The 18,522-nt window shown below is 59.8% G+C and overlaps 1 protein-coding gene and 1 long non-coding RNA gene across 2 annotated transcripts in view; one reads left to right on the forward strand and one right to left on the reverse strand.

Moving 5' to 3' along the window:
* Positions 1 to 5,791, reverse strand: part of LOC123780801 (uncharacterized) — a 49,314-nt gene extending 43,523 nt beyond the window's left edge. Inside the window, exon 1 of the long non-coding RNA XR_006776513.2 lies at positions 5,613 to 5,791. This is a non-coding gene — a long non-coding RNA (uncharacterized LOC123780801). The remainder of the gene's footprint in view (positions 1 to 5,612) is intronic.
* Positions 5,792 to 7,414: 1,623 nt separating this feature from the next.
* SOX10 (SRY-box transcription factor 10) lies at positions 7,415 to 17,950 on the forward strand. The gene is made up of 4 exons (XM_045779940.2): positions 7,415 to 7,597; positions 8,095 to 8,597; positions 13,443 to 13,711; positions 16,035 to 17,950. Exons 2-4 carry the CDS (start codon positions 8,173 to 8,175, stop codon positions 16,736 to 16,738), a joined length of 1,398 nt encoding a protein of 465 aa, XP_045635896.2. The 5' UTR covers positions 7,415 to 7,597; positions 8,095 to 8,172; the 3' UTR covers positions 16,739 to 17,950.
* The last annotated feature ends 572 nt before the right edge of the window (positions 17,951 to 18,522 follow it).

An 18,522-nucleotide genomic window follows, 5' to 3' on the forward strand; every position in this document is an offset into this window, starting at 1 on the left:
TAAGCGGCCCAATCCCACAGCAGATGAGTGGGGCAGGACCAGATTTGAACCCTGGTCTCTCTGGCTCTGCATCTCAGGTTAATCACTAAGCTACTTTGTCATTATAAAGTGACATCATCACAGGACACGGTAACCTTGTGGAGGGGCCCCTTCGAGCTCATATAAACACTGAAATCCCACCGGATCACCCTGTGTTCACTTTCAGGGGACAGAGGGGAACTTTGCAAGAGCAGAGACACGCTCACAACGCCAAACTCGAATGGGTGACCGTGACTCCCTTCATGCCCAGGCCGGTCCCCTGCCCCTCATCATCCATAGCCCTGGTCCCTGGTCATGCCCTGGACGATGGAGGGAAATGACAGGGTCTCTGGTGCGGGCAGATCTGGGTTTTTCCAGCCACCCCCTAAACTGGGCAACCTGGACAAGCTCCTGGCCCCAAGCTGCCCAGGTGATGGAGGTTCAGAGGCCCTCGTTAGCCACATGCAGCCTCCCCTCCTGTGATGGTAGCAGCCCCCTCCAGGTCAATACTAGGGTCCCCTCTGAAAAAAAACACCCTCAGGGGCGCCTGGGTAGTGCAGTCGTTAAAGCGTCTGCCTTCGGCTCAGGGCGTGATCCCGGCGTTCCGGGATCGAGTCCCACATCGGGCTCCTCTGCTGGGAGCCTGCTTCTTCCTCTCCCACTCCCCCTGCTGTGTTCCCTCTCTCACTGGCTGTCTCTGTCAAATAAATAAATAAATAAATAAATAAATGAAATCTTTAAAAAAAAAAAAAAACCACCCTCAGCCCTCCCCTGCCCTTCCCTTCTTTCCCCCGCCTTCCCCACCCCATTCTCCTCACCCTCACGCATGTCTGCACCATGTTGTCCTAAGTGTGTGGGACGTATGAATGAATGACCCAACTCCCCTCTCATCGACAAGCCCCTCGAGACAAGCTGATCTTTCACCCCTCTTCATTACCCCACACACAGCAGAGCCTTGCCTGGGATGGGTCCTTAGGAAACCTGGGGCAAAAAGTCATGGCAGAGAGGTCAAGTTCCAAGACTAAACAGGCATGTGACCTCAGCCAGTCAATCGCTTCCCTTTCTGCTCTTGTTCAATGGCACGATGGTCCTGCCCTTGTTCTGCCAGCCCCCAGCTACTAGGGGCTGGTGGCAGGACGTCCAGAGACAGCAACAGCACTTGGATGGGGAAAGAAGCAAGGATAACTATCAAACCCAAGGTCAACGGACAGCCACCCTCCGACGGCCTAGATGCTGAGAACAGCAGCTGCCATTTACTGAGTCCCGTAATGTGCCAGGGACCCTCCTAAGTGCTTACATACTTCATCCAATTTCATCCTCCCCACAACCTAGAAGGAAAATGAGACTCAGAGACATCACGTGCTTCGCCAAGGACACACAGCTAATAAGCGGGGGTGCCAGGATTCAAACCCAGAGCTGTCGGACTCAAGAGCAGCACACCTTGCCGCCCGCGCAAGCTCATCTACTCAGGAGTCATTCGTTCATTCGCACCGCCGGGCACCTTCCAAGTGCCAGGCCTCGTGCTGGAAGGTGGGAAAGACCCGGCGCGCAGGCACACACCCCAGCAGGGACAAGGTCCTGCTGCAAAGGTGAGGGACACAGGAGTCCGAGGAGGATCTTGGCCCGGCTACCAGGCAAGGTGTACCGAGCAAGGCTTGGCCTGCTGGGGCCTGGGCCGCAGAGCAGGGGCGGGGAGAGTGCATGTGGCTGAGAAGGAGTGGGGTAAGTATTTTAAACAAAGATCCATTTCTTAACTGCAGAACTTAGAGCTTTTGACAGGCCCTGCATCTCTAAAAAGAGGAAGTGGAAAGCAGGGTTTCCGTAACTTATTTGCCCACAAAACTGCCTTTTCAAGAGACGCCGATCCATGTCTGAGGAACACCAAGGCTTGGAAACATTAGCTCAGGCGCTGGACTCTCGTTTTGAAATATAATTCATGGGCTCTCAAATCTGGGAACGCCCTCAGAGATGACCTAATCTGCCCTCATTTTATGGATGGGGAAACTGAGGCCAGGGGAGGGTAGAGGTAGCCGGGGCAACAAAGGGCCTCCACAGCCCAGCCAGGACTCAAGCCCAGCTCTCAGGGTCCCTGTGGCCTGGACAGCCCTGGAGGCCCTCAGTTGTCCCAAAAGCTGGGTATCTGTGTCGGCCTCTCCCCTCAAACTCTGAGCTCCTGTGCCCCATACAGTACATTCCCGAAAATTCAGGTCAGCGTAAGAGATTCAGGGCAGATACCAGGAAGGGCTTTCTAGCAGCAGGGTCTAGAGGACAGGAACAAGCAGTCTCCTTCTTGGAGGGCTTCTGAGAAGAGGGCAGAGGCCAGCTGCCCTGAGGCTGCCCTAGGCACTGGCCCAGACTCCTTGTGGCCAGAGAGGGTGGGGCGGGGCAGGGAAGAAAGATTTAGGCCCCAGGAGCTGCCTTCCTGGTTTGGGGTGGGACCCTCGGCTTAGACCAGAAACAGGGACAGGCCAGAGCCCCTGTTGGGACAAGCCCTGGAACACTGGTCCTCCATCTGCCGCAAGCGCTCAGGCCCTCCACCTCCAGGAAGTCAGTCCTGCCTGTTCCAACCTCACCTATCTTTTCCTCCTTGGAACCCTGACAGCAACTCAACTCAGGAAAGACTCCCTGAGGTCATGCTGGGCCCTGGGGGGGCCAACACCAAGAAGGAAGGCATGGCCCTACCCTCAGGGAGCTCCAAGTAGGAGGTGGAGACTGGCCGGGACACCTGGCTGTGTGAGGAGGGGACAAACAAGGCCATCTCCTCCTCCACGGGAAAGTAATACAGAAAGAGAACTCCAACTGAGTTCACGTCCAGGAATGCCTCCCTGAAGAGAGGGCCTCTGAGCTGGCCTGTGAGCAGTGATGGCGAGCACAGGGAAAGTGCAAAGGCCTGAGGAGTGGGTGGAGGAGGGGACAGGCCCATGGTGGCACCTGGGGTCTAGTGGCAGGGGAGCAGAGTGGTCAGAGGCTGGGCTCGGGTAAACTGCGGGTGCCAGAGCATTCCCACCTATCACTAGCTGGATGAGCTCAGGCCTGTCACTGACCCTCCTGTGCCTCAGTTTCCCTCCTAGAAGAATAATAACAGCACCCCTCACTGGGTTGCTGAGAAGACAGAAGCGCTCAGAGCGAGGCTGGCCCACGGGAGGCTCTGGCAGTGGGGGCCTCTGCTGTTGAGGGGGCCCAGGCTAGGGGAGGCCCAGCCCCAAGGAGCTTATCACGCACCACCCTGGTCCAATGTTGGGATTCAATGGGCAGATTAGAAACTCCTGAAGGCAAGTCCACAGTGGCTACTCAGTGAACACTTGAGCCTTGAACTGATGTGAGCACCACTCCCAGTTCCCAGCATAAATGACTACTGCACACCAAACACTGAGCTAGGTACTTGCGTGTGTGTGTGTGTGTGTGTGTGTATGTTTGCACGCGCGAGCCCGCGAATTCTTAATAAATTCCCCCATCCACTTGAGGATGTAGTGATATATAATATTATCAGCATTTTACACACGCAAAAACCAAGCCCCGAGAACAGCATAAATTACCCAAGGCCACGTGGATGCTAATGGCAGGACTTCCTGATCCAGGTTCAGTTCTCTTTCTACTCCCCTCCAAACCAAGAACAACACAGCCTGTCCAGAGGCAGCGGGAGCCTAGGAAATGTTCGAGAGAGCTCTCACACTCCCCATATACTCACCCAGACTAAGCTTCTGTCCTGGTCACTACCATACCCTTGACCCCTGACCTGTGCCCCTGAGACCTCCCTCACCCCATGTGCAGCCCCTCCCCTGCCACGTCCCCAACTCCCCACACACCCCAGTGTGACTGCCATTCTAGCCTCCCGCTCTGGGGTCCAGAGCCCTGGCCCCCTGCCCTCTCTCGAGATTTGGGGCTCTGTAGGGGGCACCACAGCCTCAGGGCTCCAGACACCCAGAGGGACAGCAAGGCCCAGAGAGCTCAAAAAGTAAACAAATCTGGACCCCCACCCCTAATTCAGCATCAGCCAGTCTGTGGTGGGATCCAGGCTTCAGTATTTTTTTAAAACTTCACACATGATTCTAAAGTTCAGCAAGAATTAGAACCAATCCTCTAGACACCTGCCTAGGAGCTGGTGAGAAATGCAGAATCACAGGTCCCCTCCCAGACCCAAAGAATGGGAGCCAGTGTTCTGCACACCTTTATGTTGAAAAGTACTGCCCTAGGCCAACTCCCCTTCTGCACAAACCAGCAAGTAGGGATGGAAGCCAACCCGCCCCCCGCCCCCACCCCGAGGGCACTGGAGGCTAGTGAGTGTCTGAAGCACTGAGAGGGGGCCACAGGCCTGAGGGAATGTGGGAGTGACAGCCTAGAACAGGCAGGTGCCTGGAGGTGCTAAAGTGCTTTCCCAGTGTCCCTGCATCTGGTCCTCAGTCAAGAAGAGAGTCTCATGCCCACCTGGGGAAACTGAGGCTGGAGCAGAGGCTCGACTTGACCAGCACCACCCCCTGCCTTTGCACAGCCCCTGGTCCACTGAAGAGTAGATCTCCCCCATCGCAGCTCAGTGTGTCCTGGGAGGCAGGCAGGGAGGCACTGGGGGTCACTGCCCAAAGTGACAGATAAGGGACTAAGACCCAGGGCAGGGAACCAAGGGCGGAGCCTTCCACAAAGCAGGCCCAGTGCCCTAGGAAGGAGACTCGGGGAGCTAAGGGGTTAAAGGTCACTGCTGACGGAAGCAGCTCTGCCAGGCGGGGTGCTCAGTGGGCTTTACAACTGACTGCCGGGCGCCACCATTCACTGTCGGGGCCATCAGAGCAGTAAGGCTGGGACTAGCAGCAACAGAACCCAGGCGGGGTCCCAGGAAAAGCCTGCAGCTCCTGAAAGGCCTCTCCACCCAGGGAAGGAAGCCTGACTCTCCACCATTACGCTCACGCTGTGGGCCCCTCTCTGCTGGGGAGAGAGGGCAGGCCACGGAGTCCACTGGCCGCCACACCTCAGTGAGGATGGGGGTGTGGCTGTTCTGCCAAGGGCAGAGGCCAGGGTATCTTCATCCAGCACCCCTGCCCCCTCTCCAAACTCACTGCTCTCCAGGGATGGATGGGGCCATCACCCTCTCTGCTAGAGGAAGCTGGGGCCCCCAGGGCCTGGGATGGGATGGAGGGGATCACAGTTGCCTGCATGGGGGTGGTCAAAGCAGGGGCACCCCCTCCTCCCGTGCCCACAGCCCTGGGCATCTGGCAGCCCCTCTCCATACCCCTGAAGGCCCACCTGCCTCATCCAGCACCTCTCAGCAGAAAGCCCAAGCACAGCAATGAGGAAACAGGAGAGAGGGAGAGATAGACACACAGAGGGAGGGGAAGAGAGAGGCCCCCTCTGTGCAGCGTGGCTTCTCTGCAGACCCAGAGCACCCACCGCCACCCCCCACCCCCATCCTGGCACAGCTGGGCCAAGGAGGGTGAGGGAGAAGGCAGGGAGCCGGAGAGGGGCGCTGTGGGACCCCACACCCGGGCCCTCTCCCTCCACAGCCACCCCTCCTGCCCCAGGGGGTCTCAGACACCACGGGGAGCAGGGAAGTTCTTCCCTCGAAGAGGAGGAACGAAGGGATGGGAGGACGAGTGGGGACCCACCGGGATCGAGAGATGCCAGGCAGGCGGGCAGCGGGCAGGCAGCAGCGAGTGTCGGAGACTGCTGCGAGCAGCTGGACGCGACCGGCTGGATGCGCGTCCCTCCGTCCCTCTGTCCATCCAGGGCGGCTCCTCTCTGGGCGGTTCTGAGGCCGGGCGGGCGCTGTTAAAAAGCTTTTTATGTGTGTGTGTGTTAATCACATGATTGCCGTTCACCTGTATTTCGAACAAAGACAGCTCACTGTTTCAAGGCCCCGAACAAGAGTCTGGGCACAGGGAAGAGAAGGGAGGCGGGGGGAGGAGGGTTGGCAGCGCCGGGGGTGGCGTCGAGGAAAACTGGGGGGAGATTGTCCAAGGCCGGCAAGCGAGAGAAAGAGAAAACCCTTATCAAACTCCTAATTCACTGGGCTCCGAGGCCCCAGACACACTGGCCCGATTGTCTGGCTGGTTGTGTGTGCGAGCATGTGTGTGTGTGTGTGTTCCAATGTCCGCTCCCCCCACCCCCAACATGCCTTTGCCTCGTGTGACTACCTCATTGTGTCCCATTACCCACCCCCCTCCACCCCCTTGGCCTTTCCCAAGCATGAGGCCTTGCCTAGACCCCCTTTGCAGCCCCACTCCAGGCAAGACTCCCTTGGGGTGGGCCTAGGGCCTTGCCCAGCCGCTGAGCTCAGAACAGTACACAGTCGCCAGCTCGGCCCAGGCCCCATCTGCCCCTCCACACCCACCCACACCTCTCACTCGACACCCACCCTCTGAGAAGAGAGAGGGGCTGTGACCTTATGGGGAGAGACCTGGAAAAGGGGAGAGGAAAAGGAGCCTTGGGTGATGGGCAGGAAAGAAAAAGGAGAGAGGTCACCCCACTGGGGAGGTGGCTGAGGACATAAGTGAGCAGAGAGGTGCAAGAGGGAGGCAGGGCAACTCCCCACCCTTTTGGGGTGGGGGAGTGCGGGACTTCATGACAACCTGGCCTGAGACCCACACATACATCAAGAGAGCATGAACCCAGTGTGGAGGGAGTTAGGGCCCCAGAAGCCTTTCCGTCCTACTTGAAGAGGACCCCCCAGCCCAGCCCCATGGCCAGCCCCGTAGGAACTTCAGTCCTGCCTCCTACCTTGAGCCAGCCCAGCCCTTACAAGTGCTGGGTGTCTGGTGAAAAGGGCACCGGGGGGCGGAGCTAGGGCCTCTGCCCTGGACAGGGGGTATCCAGCTGCCCCAGCCTCCCCAGGTATGGACCTGCATGTGCTCTCTCTCGCCATATGAGCCGAGGACGAGGGTAGCCTGGGTCGGGGCGGGAGGCAGGTGAGGCAGGCTGAGAAGCAGCATCCCTCCGACCACACTAGGCACTCCATAAGTCTTAAACCAGCAGTGCAGGCCAGCCGCCCTCAGATGTCCACAGAACCTTCACCCCTGTTCTCCTCATCCAGCCCCAACCCTTTGCCAGCTGCCCATCCCATCACCTGATGCAGAGATTGGGGGTCCCCATTGGGCCCAATTTTCCTGCAAGCAACAGGTTCTGACCCTGCCCACCAGCATCCCTTGGCTTTCCTGGCCTAACCACCCCCACTCCTACACCGCCCTGACTAAGCCCAGGCCCCAGGACAGGCCTGGGATAGCAGCGCGGGGAGCTGGGGTGGGGGGGGCCTGGCGGAGGAGCCCTGAGTGTTGGGGATGAAGGACAGCGCTGGAGGCTCCACCTTCTGCCCTTCCCTCCCTCCCCTCCCCCTCCCCCCTCTCCCCCTCCTTCCTTCCCAGCCCTCGGCAGCAGCTCAGTGCTCAGTCAGTCTCAGGCTGTCCGGCCAGGGTGGTTGGTGGTGAGGTTTCAGGCTCCGTCCTGACGAGGCCGTGGCCTGAGGCTCAGGGCCCCCCAGCCCCTCCCTCCCAGCCCACCAGCGTCACCCCCCAGCCCCGAGCTGGACCGCACACCTTGGGACACGGTTTTCCACTTCCTAAGGACGAGCCCCAGACTGGAGGAGAGGTCCGAGGAGGTGAGTGAGTGCGCAGTCCGCTCCTCTGCTCCTGCCTTCCTGGGCCCGGGCCTGGGACCCTGCGGTGGGGCATGGGTGGAGTGAGACTGACACCCGTATCTGCCCCCCACCCAACTCCTCTGGGCTCCATTGGGGGAGCAGGCAGAAGGGAAGACGGAAAGGTGAGAGAAAAGGTGGGAAATTCCAGGAGCCAGGATTAGAGCAGAATAAAGAGTCCGTTTTTCTTCCTTTCCATCAACAAACCTCCACCCAAAAAGAGGTTTAAAAAAACCCAAACCCACCCACACCAAGAGACGGTTGGGACCAGGTGGTGGGAAGACGCGGAGGCGGGCGCTAGGAGGCCGAGCCGGGTCTGGCATGTGCGCGGGCCCCAGGGGCTCTAGTGAGTTTAGGGGGAGCTGAGCGGGCGCCACCTCGGGGCTGTGCCCGCGTCGCGTCTCGGGCTGCCGTCGGGGCTGTGCGCACGGCCGCTCCATCGCGCCCTCCTTCCCGTCCAGGTGGGCGTTGGACTCTTCGCAAGGACCCCGGCGGCGGGCCCCGGGGAGGCGGCCGAGGCGGCGGCGGCCGGGGGCGACATGGCGGAGGAGCAGGACCTGTCCGAGGTGGAGCTGAGCCCCGTGGGCTCCGAGGAGCCGCGCTGCCTGTCCCCGGGGAGCGCGCCCTCGCTGGGGCCCGACGGCGGCGGCGGATCGGGCCTGCGAGCCAGCCCGGGGCCCGGCGAGCTGGGCAAGGTCAAGAAGGAGCAGCAGGACGGCGAAGCGGACGATGACAAGTTCCCCGTTTGCATCCGCGAGGCCGTCAGCCAGGTGCTGAGCGGCTACGACTGGACGCTGGTGCCCATGCCCGTGCGCGTCAACGGCGCCAGCAAGAGCAAACCGCACGTCAAGCGGCCCATGAACGCCTTCATGGTGTGGGCGCAGGCGGCGCGCAGGAAGCTGGCCGACCAGTACCCGCACCTGCACAACGCGGAGCTCAGCAAGACGCTGGGCAAGCTCTGGAGGTGAGCGCCCCAGACTCGCCTCCGGGGAGCTCCCGCGGGCCCCCTAGCTGCAGGTGGATTCAGGCTAGACTGCCCGGGCCCTTCTCGCGGGGGCAGCCACCGTTTTGACGGGACTGGAAGCCCAGGTGTGGGCACTGGGCCCGCCCTTCCCCCACGAGTACCCCCTTGAGGTTGCGCTGGCTTAGCACGCCAGCGGCCTAGGCAAGGCTCCCCACCCGGGGCAGCGGGCCGGAGGGCGCCCCCTCGTGGTTGGAATTCTGTCGGTAGCAGGCGAAGGGCCCGAGCTTCTTCCTGGGGTGGGGGTGAGGGGAGTGAAGGCGAGAGAGAGGGGAGGATCCCGAGGGCCCCACACCGCAGGCCTTCACTAACGGCTTTCCCGCAGGCACAGCACACTCGAGGGTGCCACTGCCACCGGCCCCAATGGTCAGAAGGATGCCCGAGAAATGCTTGGGAAAAAACTGAAGACTGAGCTGGACAGGCAGGGAAACTAAGGCAGCCAGATGGAGAACTGGGGGGCAGTTCAAGGAAAATAAGGAATTCAGAGAGGAGTCTTTGAAAGAGTGAGGGATGGAGAGCCGCCAAGGGCAAATCTGTCACTGCAGGATCCTGTCCTTTCCCAGCTACCTTCATCATGCCTTCCTTATCCTCCCTTCCTCCCGGGGGGTGGGGGGACTCTTCTCTTTAACCTCTAGGGAAGGAGACACACAGAAAGAAGTCTCCCCTCCCACCCTGTCCCAGAGTTGCCAGGCCTGCCTCTCTCTCCCTCCCTCCCCCAGTCCGGCGCCATCTTCTCTTCCAGGGCCCCACCCAGCCTTGAGTAGCCTCCTACCCCTCCAGCCCCAGAGCTGGAGCTGAGAGCCCTAGCCAGGAGGAAACCTTGGCCCCTCTTCCTACCCAGGGTGCCTCAGAGTCCTTGGTTCCCTGGGTCCAGCCCAAACCTCTGGGGACAAACATGCCCTCCAAAGAAAAAGTCTGCCACCCCTCACCTCAGGTCTGGGGCTCAGCCTGGCTCCTTGGGATGTGTTGAGCGGGCAACAACCTCCCACCTCAGGTGCCCTGGGCAGCTCAGAAAAAGACCAGGGGCTCCAGGAGACGCAAGCCTGTAGAGGCCACCTGATTCCCCACTAGACTGCCCAAGAGACAAGCCCAGAAAGGCAAAGGGACCTCAAAGGCCGCGTCATAGCTGGTAGCAGAGCAGGGTCAGAACCCAGGTCTCCTGACTCTTCGTGTAGTGGTCTTCCCCCACACTCTCCTTGGTGACAGTGGCGAGTCACCCCTTCCCTTCGTTCTAAAGCGTGGTCAGGAGGTGGGGGGGAGGGCAGAGGGGGGAGAGCGGGAGTGAAGCGCACCTGAGTTTCAGAAAGTCGGGGCATCTCAGAGGAGCCTGCCTCCCTCCTGCTGCTGCCCTCCCCTTGTGGGCCCCAGTATAATGGAGATTGGGCCCAGAAGGCCAAAGGTTTAGGGTAGTAGAAGAATCAAGAAGGCCCCCCAAGAGACCAAGAGGGATTCACATCCGGCCCCATGGCCCCATGTGTTTGCTGGTGGCCTGGTACCCCTTCATCTCCCAGTCTCAGCGCTCAGCACTCTGCTCGCCCTGGGCACGAAGAGCAAATGTGAGACAGACAACCAGGAGGGAGACAGACAGGCAGATGGAGCAGACCCTGGGGGTCAGGAACAGACCATAGCACCAGCCCAGTGACAGCATCAAAGAAAGGATGGACCCCACTTCTCCCTCAACCCATTGTGAAGGATTTAAGACCGGACCCTCCATTGTCCCTGTCCCTGGTCCCCCAGCCCAGAGCCCGGGGCTTGGGCTCCCTCGGGAGGACTAGTCTCTGGCCATTACTGATTGGCCCCAAGGGCCAATCTAGTGTAGGCCATCAGGAAGGTGGGCACTGCTTGTTCAGGACCCAGGCCCAGGGGTAGGAGGGTGGCAGGACAATGACAAGGATCAAAGGCTATGCCCACAGGTGGATCCTGGGTGGGGGCCCCTCCTGAAATCCCTCCCAGGCTCACGAATCCCAGGCTGCCGGGAAGGGGGATGGGCCAGACAGGCAGAACTGGAAAACAGGGCCCTAAACCCAAAAAGAGAAAGACATGCAGACAGACTGCTTAGGGTGCTGGAAGTAGGTTGGGGTCGGACACATCAGCATCCAGGTCCTGGCTCCTAAGTGGCTGTGTGAGCTCCGGCAGTCAGGCCAACCTTCAGGGCCCGCCTGGGAAAGGACTGTTCGATGCTGATCACATGCTGACGGTTGTACACTGGTTGACTTGCCTGGAGAGAGTAATTAACCCCAGAGACTAGAAAGGGGGTCACAGGCCGGAGCCTCTCCTGACCCCCAAGTCCACAGGCCCCTTCCCTGACAGGAAGAGCAGATGGAGCAGCAGCCGGTGCCCCACCTTGGGGGGATTCCCAGTTTGCGGGGAGAACCAGCCTACCCTCTCCCGGCCCCTATTCCAACCTTGGAGACCTAGAGGACAGAGGCTAGGTAGTGTGCAAATGAGGATCAGGTTTGCAGTTAGAGCTGTGGGTGACGTGGGGGCCTGGTGGGCAATGCTGAGCGAGGCTGGTGCTGGGGTCAAGATTAGATCTGAGATGGTTTACTTGGTGGGGGCAGGATGGGTCTGGGGTTAGGAGAGAATGAACAGAGCTGAGGTTGGAGTCAGGTGGGGGTCAGGACTTGGAGGCTCGTTAGCCAGCTGTAGCCGCTGAAGGACCGTGGAGGGACCAGGCTGGGGTGGGGGCTGAGGGTAGGGGGGTTGGGGGGCTGGATTCTGTCAAGGTTAGGGTACTGCTGGGAACTAGCATGGGAGGCAACAGTGTGTGCTGTGTCGGAATCTTCCCTCTCTTCTGGCCTGCGCCCCCACTCCATGCCCCCTACTGTTTTCTTGCTTGGATTCACACCCAGTTGCCAGCTGGACAGAGGGCACAAGGAAGGTTTGGGGTAGAAGAGGAAGCTCAGGGTCCCTAGCCACTCCAGAGCCTCTGTGCTGAGTCCCTTGGCTTCAGGCTGAGCCTGCTCCGCACCCTCTAGGGCAGCTCTCCCCGCCACCAACACACACACACACACACACACACACACACACACACACACACACACACACACACACATATCCCTCCAGGCCTGCCCTGCCCACTCTGCCAGCCCAGACTCCCTGAGGCCTGGCTGGGGAGGAGGAGGGGGCCCTGCACAGCTGGGGGAGGAAGGCGGCAGCCCACTCCCTCACCCCAAGGAGGTGCTGGTCTGGGGTCTTCATCCCATCACTCAGCTAGAGGGACCCTTGGAGAAAGCGACATTAGGGCTGGGTTCTGGCAGCCTGGGGGGAGGAGGCCGCCGGGGGAGGCTAAGCTGCACAGGAATGCTGCTGCCGGCTAGGAGGTGCCTGGTATGACCACCCCCTCCCACCCTGGGGAGGAGGGCTAGGCCTTCCCCTGACTGGGGGAAGAGGGCAGCCACTGGGGAGGGGGTGGGCAGCTGGAGAGAGAGGCCCTTTGGGCAGGACAGAGTCACACCCACAGAGTCCCTCACGTCTAGGATTCTATGAGTTTGTTCTTTCCCCTGAGCCCCTTCTGAAAGGTACCCTATGCTGCCCTCCTCGCCCTGGGGCAGCCAAGCCTTAAACATCACCCCCTGCACCATCTTCCAGCCCTGCCTGAGGCTGGAGTTGGGTGGGCAGGGGCACTGCCTTCAGGGCTTTCCTCCATGGCTGGTCTCAGGCTGAGGACAGGGTCTATCTGCCTCTGTCCCAGGGTCTGGGAAGAATGTCTAGCTTCCTCTACCCTCTGGCACCCCTGGACAAGGAGATATGATGTCCCCCGGGGATGCCGTGACCCCACATAGTGAAGGGGACTTACATCCTGCCCCTTCGGCCACACCACAGTGGAATTCACAAAGTGAGCATTCTGGAGTTGAGAGGGCCCAGCCCAGGTCCTCCTGTCTGAGCCCCCCAGCCCTGTTAGAACAGCACCTGTTTCTCAAGATGCCCGCCATCCATCCCCAGGTCTCCTTCACACCCAGGACCCTGGCCAATCCCACACCAGTGAAGTAAGCATTATCATTCTCATTTGATAAGCAAAGAAACTAAGGCTCATAGAAGCGATTTGCCCGATTTGCCCGTAGTCACACAGCTAGCCTGTAGCAGAGACTGGACTCTTCCCCCTCACTACGCTGTTTCTCCATTTGCGTACCTCCAGCCCCAGGGAGCTCACCCCCTAAGGAGGCAGGCAGCTCTACCTGCAGACAGTTTTGATGATGAAAAAGTTTTTTCTTTCCTTGAACTGAAGCTCTGTGTCCCTCAAAAGCGCTATTCCTGGGGTGCCTGGGTGGCTCAGTCGGTTGAGCGTCTGACCCTTGGTTTTGTCTCAGGTTGTGAGCTTCTCCTGGCTCCTGGGGTTGAGCCCCACCTTGGGCTCCTCAAGCAGAGTCTGCTTGTCCCTCCCCATCCCCCTCTGACACCCCCCCCCCGTTGTTTATGTGTGCATGCACACGTGTTCTCGTTCTCTCTCTCTCCTCTCCTCTCTCTCTCTCCGATAAATGAATAAATCTTTAAAAAGCGCTCTATTCCTACTTCTAACTCCATCCTCAGGGTTGCCAGGAGCAGCAGGCTGATTCCCCTCACACCCCAGCCCCTGAGAGTTTAGGGACAGAGATCACAGCCTTCTGAGCCTGTGGTTCTTTGGGCCTCACTTTCTCATTTGTAAATCAAAGAGCAAGCCCCCGCCCCGCCCCGCCTGCCCTCTGGGCTTGCCATCCCCCCCCCCCCCCCCGCCGCCCCGACCTCATCTGTCTGAGGGCACAGACTCACGCTGGCCCCTCTGCCGTCTCCCCCAACTGTACACCCCAGGCTGCTGAACGAGAGTGACAAGCGCCCCTTCATTGAGGAGGCTGAGCGGCTCCGGATGCAGCACAAGAAGGACCACCCGGACTACAAGTACCAGCCCCGGAGGCGGAAGAACGGGAAGGCGGCCCAGGGGGAGTCAGAGTGTCCCGGCGGTGAGGCTGAGCAGGGCGGTGCTGCGGCCATCCAGGCCCACTACAAGAGCGCCCACCTGGACCACCGGCACCCAGGAGAGGGCTCCCCCATGTCCGACGGGAACCCTGAGCACCCCTCAGGTGAGCGCTGGGCTGATGACGAGCTGCGGGTGGGGAGAGCCTGGGCACTGGGGAGAGGCAAGGGCTGGCTGCTGTGAGACTCAGCCCCACCACCGCGCTGGGCGCCAGGGAGGCTCGCCAGGCTACGCAGTTGCCCCAGCTGGGGTGCAGGGTCCTGGAGGGAGCTCAGTGGGAACTCGGGCGCCAGAAGAACTGGCTGGGCAACAGGCTCTGGCTGATGGAAGAGGGCGCAGCTGCTGAGTGAAGAGGCCAGTTAAGGAGGCCATGGAGGCCAAGGGGTGAGTTACAACAGGGAAAGCAGAGACAGGATGATTTTGAGAAATGGGAGATCAGATGGAGGAGAGATCATTGCCTCTTTCCCGCCTCCCAGTCTGATGGGGGAGCCACGGCATGTGATGTTGAGCAGGTGCCATGGAGGGGCCAGACACAGGGCATCCCGTTGCATTTTCATGATGAAAATAGCAGCTAACGTTAATTGAGTGCCTACTGTGTACCAGGCACCCTAATTGCCTTACGTGTATGAACTCACTCAATCACTCTGAACTGTGATGAGGCAGCCACACTGCCTGGGCTCACACGTCAGCGGTGTGGCAAGCAACTCCCGTGTCATGGATGAGAAAATGGACACAACTGAGTCTGAGCCCAGGCAGCTGGACTCCGGGGCCTCTGCTGGCACCAGTGCTGCCTTGCTTATGTTCGTACAACGTACAGAATGCCATACGTGGGGTCAGGCACACGGGAAGTCTCCGTAAGCACAGCTCTGCCCTCAGGAGACACACCCAAGTCTTCCTTTGTGCCAGACCTGGGAGCAGGGGCACCAACAGAGAAGCTCCCCAGTCTCAGAGGTCCATAGTCTAGAGGGAGGAGCAGGAATGCAAACAAATGAATGAAGAAGAAACAAGTGTGCATGAAGCCTGTACCTGCCAGAAGGAGGCCATGTCTGAGCCACTTGGTATCACTTCTGTTTTACTGATAAGGAGACAGATTAGAGAACACGGGCATTTTCCCAGGATCACACAGTGAATGATAGAGCCAGGATTCAAACCCAGGCAGGTCTCTCAAAATCCAGAGCACTTGGCCAGTGCAGGACCTGGCATTGCCTCTGGTCTGATGGGGGAGACATGGGCCGGCCCTCAAGGAGCCCCCAGTCTCATAGACTATGGACATGTTCTCTCTCTGATGGGATCCCCAGTCTGGCCATCTCTCCCACACACTTATATACCTCACCTTCAGAAATGCAGGGACACACACACACACACACACACACACAGAGCAGAAGACCCCAGACCACATACCAAACAGCCACCTCAGAATACAACTGTGGGCATGGGCTTTTTCTCAGCCTCCAAGGCCCAGCTCAGCTTCCCCTCCTCAGTGAGACCTTCCTCAAGTCCCCAGGGCAGGGTGGGTGGCTTCCTCCTCTGGTCTTCTGAGCCCTCTGCATAGCCTGTCACTCTGATGCTGCCCTCCAATCCTGTGTGAGTCTCTGGGTCCTCCCCAAGACTCTGGACTTGCAAAGATAGGGTTCGTGTTATTTACGTTTGTATGCCCTGCACCTGGCACCGTGCCCCCTAAGCATTTGCTGAATGAATATGTGAACAAGAAAATAGAGGAACAGGGGTGGAGCAAGTCAGTTACCTAAGTGTCCTCCTGATCAAGCAAGGAAAAGGAGCTGGAGGAAGGAGGGGCAGCAGAGCTGAGCATGTGGCTGGTGGGGCGGAGTCAGAGGGAAGGCTTCCTGGAGTGAGAGGCACTTGAGCTGGCTTTGGGAGGACGGATGGGGCTAGAGGGGACACGTGGCCGTTTGGGGGCCAAAGGTGGGGGGTGGGGGGAGAGGCACAGGCAAGCTAGCCAAAGCGAAGCAATCAATAGTGATGAGGACCGGCGAGGTCAGCCACAAGGAGAGCAGCTGGCAGAGGCAGAGACCGACGGGCCAGACTCATCAGGGTGGACAGCTAAGGGGCAGTGGGAGCAGGGAAGGAAGCCGACGGCAGCTGATATGAGGAAAAACTTCCCAACAGGGAACGTTTTTCAAAATGCAGCAAGCCGCTGCAGGAGGTGGGTGACAGAGGGAGTCCTGCTGGGGGAGGTGGGGGAGGCAGACGCACCCCTCAGAATGGGGAAGTTCAGAAACAACTGGAGACCAGCCCTAGACTGTTACAGAATTAAGTGCTAACTCCGGTGCCCAAACCCGGAAAGCTTACAAGGTCACGCAGTGATCCATCCTCAGCCTCCTGGAGGCATCTTTTCCGACGGCAAACCATCAGGATCCAGAAGCCTCTGACCTCGCTTCCCGCTTTCTTTCTGTCTCCCTTCCACCCAGGCCAGAGCCATGGCCCACCTACCCCTCCGACCACCCCAAAGACAGAGCTGCAGTCGGGCAAGGCAGACCCCAAGCGGGATGGGCGCTCCATGGGGGAGGGCGGGAAGCCTCACATCGACTTCGGCAACGTGGACATCGGTGAGATCAGCCATGAGGTAATGTCCAACATGGAGACCTTTGATGTGGCTGAGTTGGACCAGTACCTGCCACCCAACGGGCACCCGGGCCACGTGGGCAGCTACTCGGCAGCTGGCTACGGGCTGGGCAGCGCCCTGGCTGTGGCCAGTGGACACTCCGCCTGGATCTCCAAGCCACCAGGCGTGGCTCTGCCCACGGTCTCGCCACCCGGTGTGGATGCCAAAGCCCAGGTGAAGACGGAGACCGCGGGGCCCCAGGGCCCCCCACACTACACCGACCAGCCATCCACCTCGCAGATCGCCTACACCTCCCTCAGCCTGCCCCACTACGGATCCGCTTTTCCCTCCATCTCCCGCCCCCAGTTTGACTACTCTGACCATCAGCCCTCAGGACCCTATTATGGCCATTCGGGCCAGGCCTCTGGCCTCTATTCGGCCTTCTCCTACATGGGGCCCTCGCAGCGGCCCCTCTACACGGCCATCTCTGACCCCAGCCCCTCAGGGCCCCAGTCCCACAGCCCTACACACTGGGAGCAGCCAGTATATACGACGCTGTCCCGGCCTTAAAGGGGGCCCAGTCATCACCACCACCCTGCCCGGCCCATCTGGGTAGCACGCCCCTTCCCCCAGCCCTCGCGCCCCGTTCCTCACCCATCTCAGGCCTGGTGGTGGCTGTGGAGGAGGCTGCAGAGGCTGACGGCTGAGGGAAGGCTTTCTGTCTGGCTCACTGCCTTTGATGACCCCACCCCGTCCTAACCAGGCTCCAGCCCAGGCGAAGGCCCGGGCTACTAGGCTGGGCAGAGGAGACGGAGGTTGATTGTCGCCCCTAGACTGAATGATGAGGGGCTGCACCTTCCCCCCAGGAATGACCCTCATCCCAGGACCTGAGAAAGACCCACTCACCCTCCTCTGGGAGTGGGGGAGGCATCCAGGGTCAGATGGGAATCGGAGGCCCTGCCACACCTGTGCCCATGTTCGCTCCCTCGTGGAGAATGAGGGGTCTGACATAACCCGTGCCACTTGGGCCACATGCCTAAGATCAAAGCCAGCCAGAGACCTGCATCAGTGCCTACAGTGGGCTACGTCTGCCACTCGGGGGCTGAGGACAGCTTTGAACAGCCAGAGGGAGGTCTCCTCATCCCCTCAGGGCCCCCTCCCCTTCTGGACACAGGGAGGAATTGGCACAGAGGCCTCTAGATCCAATTCTGTGCCAATCACCCCATTCTTTGTCTAATGGAGAGAGCGCGCCCCAGTCCTACTCCACCACAACCTCCCAGACCTTGAGGCACGTCCCGGAGGAGGACGCAGGGGCTCCAGGAAAGGATTCAGAGACAATTCACAGAGCCTTCCTCCCAGGCTCCTTGCCAACTCCCTCTCCCCTCACCAGGCTCTGCGGTCCCTGCCCTGTCAGCCCCAACTCCTCGGGCTTTCCAGAGCGGCAGAGCTGCTCAGGCCCCAGCCCTCAGCTCCAGGAGGAGACACAGGGCCTGGCACCCAGGTTGCTGGCAGCAGGCTGAAGACACTAAACTCCTGACATGTACGTTCTGCCCTGGCCTTTTGCCCTTTGCCTCCCAGTGGTATTTGAATAAAGTATGTAGCTCTGTCTGCCCCTATTTTCCTGTTCTGCAGCCCCTACAGTCCACATGTAACTCATTACTGCCCCCTCTTATTTATCTTAGTAGGCCCCTCTCCCCTCTCCCCTTCTCCTAGGTATTCCAGCCCCTATTAACTCCGCATTAAGCATTCCACATAATAAAATTAAAGGTTCCGGTTACCTGCTTGGTGGGCCTGACCTGGCCTGTCTCTTGGTCTCTTATCCCTGTCCCTATGCTTCCTCAGATGCCTTCTGGAAGTAGCGAGGGGTAGAACGCAAAGGACAGATAATGCGAAGGTCTCCTCTCTCTGGTGAGAAGGGGGGGGGGGCGTGCAGTGTGTTGGGAGAACTCGCATCCCAGGGGGGTCAGTGGATGCCCAGGGTTGAGGCCTCCGCTGGGAGCTCTCCCCCGGCCCAGCTGTGCCCATACTGTCGGTGGGCCACCTGCTGTTCTAGCTGGAGCTCAGCAGCAGCACCTTCCGAGTAGCCCCTTTGACTTGCCCAGCAGAGGGGTGGGGCTTGCAAGAATTCAAGGGACAGGTATTTGAAAGAGGTGTGGGTCAAGCCTGACGTCTGGCTGTCTGCGGCCAGCAGGCCTATCCTTTAGGATGTGCCGATGGGCCTTCTCTCCCTGCACCCCTCTCTGTGCCTCCCCTCCCCCGGCACGTGCACACACACACACACACACACACACACACACACACACACACCCTGGTCTGCTCCAGGATCTAGCCAGTCTTCGTGGCAGCTGCCTGCG

Source organism: Ursus americanus, chromosome 17, assembly GCF_024610735.1.
Source record: "Ursus americanus isolate L20-20 chromosome 17, mUrsAme1.1.p, whole genome shotgun sequence".
NCBI lineage: Eukaryota > Metazoa > Chordata > Mammalia > Carnivora > Ursidae > Ursus > Ursus americanus.